This window comes from Etheostoma spectabile, unplaced genomic scaffold, assembly GCF_008692095.1.
Source record: "Etheostoma spectabile isolate EspeVRDwgs_2016 unplaced genomic scaffold, UIUC_Espe_1.0 scaffold342, whole genome shotgun sequence".
Taxonomy (NCBI): Eukaryota; Metazoa; Chordata; class Actinopteri; order Perciformes; family Percidae; genus Etheostoma; species Etheostoma spectabile.
Genome location: NW_022605589.1, coordinates 122610 through 124981, shown reverse-complemented (window position 1 = coordinate 124981; position 2372 = coordinate 122610). Strand labels below are relative to the sequence as shown.

The 2372-nt window shown below is 37.0% G+C and overlaps 1 protein-coding gene across 1 annotated transcript in view; it reads left to right on the top strand.

Moving 5' to 3' along the window:
* The window catches only part of oclnb (occludin b), a 37711-nt gene that overhangs the window by 29671 nt on the left and 5668 nt on the right, over positions 1-2372 (top strand). The window contains exon 5 of the mRNA XM_032511268.1: positions 1049-1164. Coding sequence (XP_032367159.1) covers positions 1049-1164 — 116 coding nt within the window. The remainder of the gene's footprint in view (positions 1-1048; positions 1165-2372) is intronic.

Genomic DNA, 2372 nt, shown 5'->3' with positions numbered 1-2372 from the left:
GTCAAAGTGGTGCCAAAATGAATGGCAGTCAACGGGATGCTAACGGCTGGTTACGGCTTCGTAGCATTAAAATGGCGCCATGAGAGCTATGCTTAGAGAGGAGAGGCTTACCCCCTTGATGGCACCAAGTTGCTGTTCTCTAAGTCTGGACGTCATACATATGCCTACCAAATTACATTACATCTAGATGAAACGTACTGCAGAGGCTAATTCTTTGTAGGTGGTGCTAGCGAGCCTGATGTGTGTCCATAGTTTAGTGAGTTTACGAGCATCTTAAGCCCCTCAAAAAGCAGTCTTCATTGACTGACGGTCGTTGGTGCTAGGGCAAAATAATTAGAAAACATGTTTATGTAGCATATGTATGTACAAAGAGTGAAACACTTCACTTCTCTGTGTACAGTATTTTATGATAACTATGCCCTTCACCATTAGGCCCTTTTCTCTTGATTCACTTTTAATATTTTGTTTAGGTACAGTGTTACTTGCAGCATATTGAATTGATGTCCACTGCAATGTTTTATAGGTACTCTGTGTGTGCAAATATTTCCATTGCATGTCTAATAATTTATATTTATAATGCATACAATAATAAGTTTTTTCACTTTTTGTTCATTTGGGAGAAGCAGTTTAATATAAGAGTATTCAGAATTGAAACAAGTGAAGGCAAGACATTTTGACGTTTATCTTTAGTATGACTCAAGCTACAAAACACCCACCTTTTCATGCCCACAGTTTATAAAACTGTTTATAACACAAGCTTTCTGTTATTTATATTGTTTGTCCCCAAGCCTTATTGACATTAGTAACGTTATTTTCTTAAAATTGTAAAAGCTCTTCCAGAACTACAGACACAGCTGTTTTCGTGGGTTAATGACTACCCCCATTTATTATTAAACTGATCTTCATGTGGGAAATTGGTAGTGTTCCTTTTTTAGTTTAGTTTTAGTTTTCATCACACAAAGAGTTTGCCCAAAACTGAACTTCAAACTCATATTTACAGTGTAAAATGTTTTCTGTCAAGCTTGAATGAACTTGTGTCTTGCTGTAGGTAAAAAACGTGTCTAGTGACCCAGAGGTGCTGTTGAATAACCATAATCCCACAGTCAGAGGGTCAAGAGACTATCTGGATGAGCTGGATCACAACAAGCCTCTTTACCTCCCAGGGTAAGCAATGCATTATACAGTGCATCTCACAAGGGCCTGTCATTGTTTTAAACTCCCCTTAGCTTGAAAGGAGTTTATTGTAGGTCTGTCGGCTGGCGCTGAACTAAAGCGTGTCTAACGTAGGCTAACCTGAACTGATTGAGCAATAGAAAAAAATCAAATGAGTCAGAGTAAAGCAAGAAGTCCAAGTTTTATGTATGTAAATATGAACACTGAAGGTAACATTAAATAATAAGGATAGGTCTAGATATATAGGATGGTCCTTGCCCTGGGGTGAAACACAGGAAGTCAGGATAAATGGATAACTAAAAAAGCAAGTTTTATCTCGACAGAAGAAAAATATGGTAAAAACACACACACTGCAGTGAAGAACTCTCTAGAAATTACTTACTGTTAAGATGTGGTCTACTAATGCCAGGGAATTAAATTTTTTTTTTACATATGGAAAAAAGGGGACCTTCAGGAAATGTGAAAATCCGTTGCACAGAGACAAATTCAGATCCTTTACTTAAAGCTTTAGTGTGTAACTTTTTGATATTAATGAACCTCTGTTACATTAATTGCCAAATTAGTTGCTACAAAGCTTAATAAGACTATCAGCTCCACACAACTCTCTTTGCGCGTTCATGGAAGGCTTTTGTCATGTGGACACACCAACCGTTTTGTTGTCAATACTTAATTCATCATGGGGGCAGCGAGTTTAAGCTGCTAGTTTAAGACCAACGCAGTTGTCAATTTGTCATCCAGTGCCCACGTCGTTTAAATCGTAACTCTTGCTAAAACGGAACCTAGGTTGTTTTTGTGAATATACCTGAGTCAAACTTTAGTTTAAAAGCATAATTAGGACGAAACATACTTTTAAGATCTACCGTATCTTTGTTTTTTGGATGGGAGTGCTAAGGCCACTTCTATGATAGCATCAAAATCAACATTTTTAGAACACTAAGAAGTCAAAGTCAAAGTCTGCTTTAGTGTCAATTTCTTCACATGTCAAAACATACAAAGAAATTGAAATTGCGTTTCCTTCTATCCCACGGTGACAACAAGACATTTTAACCAATTTGGTCCACAGACAAACAAGTAAACAATATAAAAAGTAAAAATAATAAGATATATACAATGAGGAAAATAAGAGCAGCAAAATTTGAGTTAAAAATGTGACAGTCAATGTAATGTGCAAAAGTCAGGCGGTAGCATAGTGGTGCCGG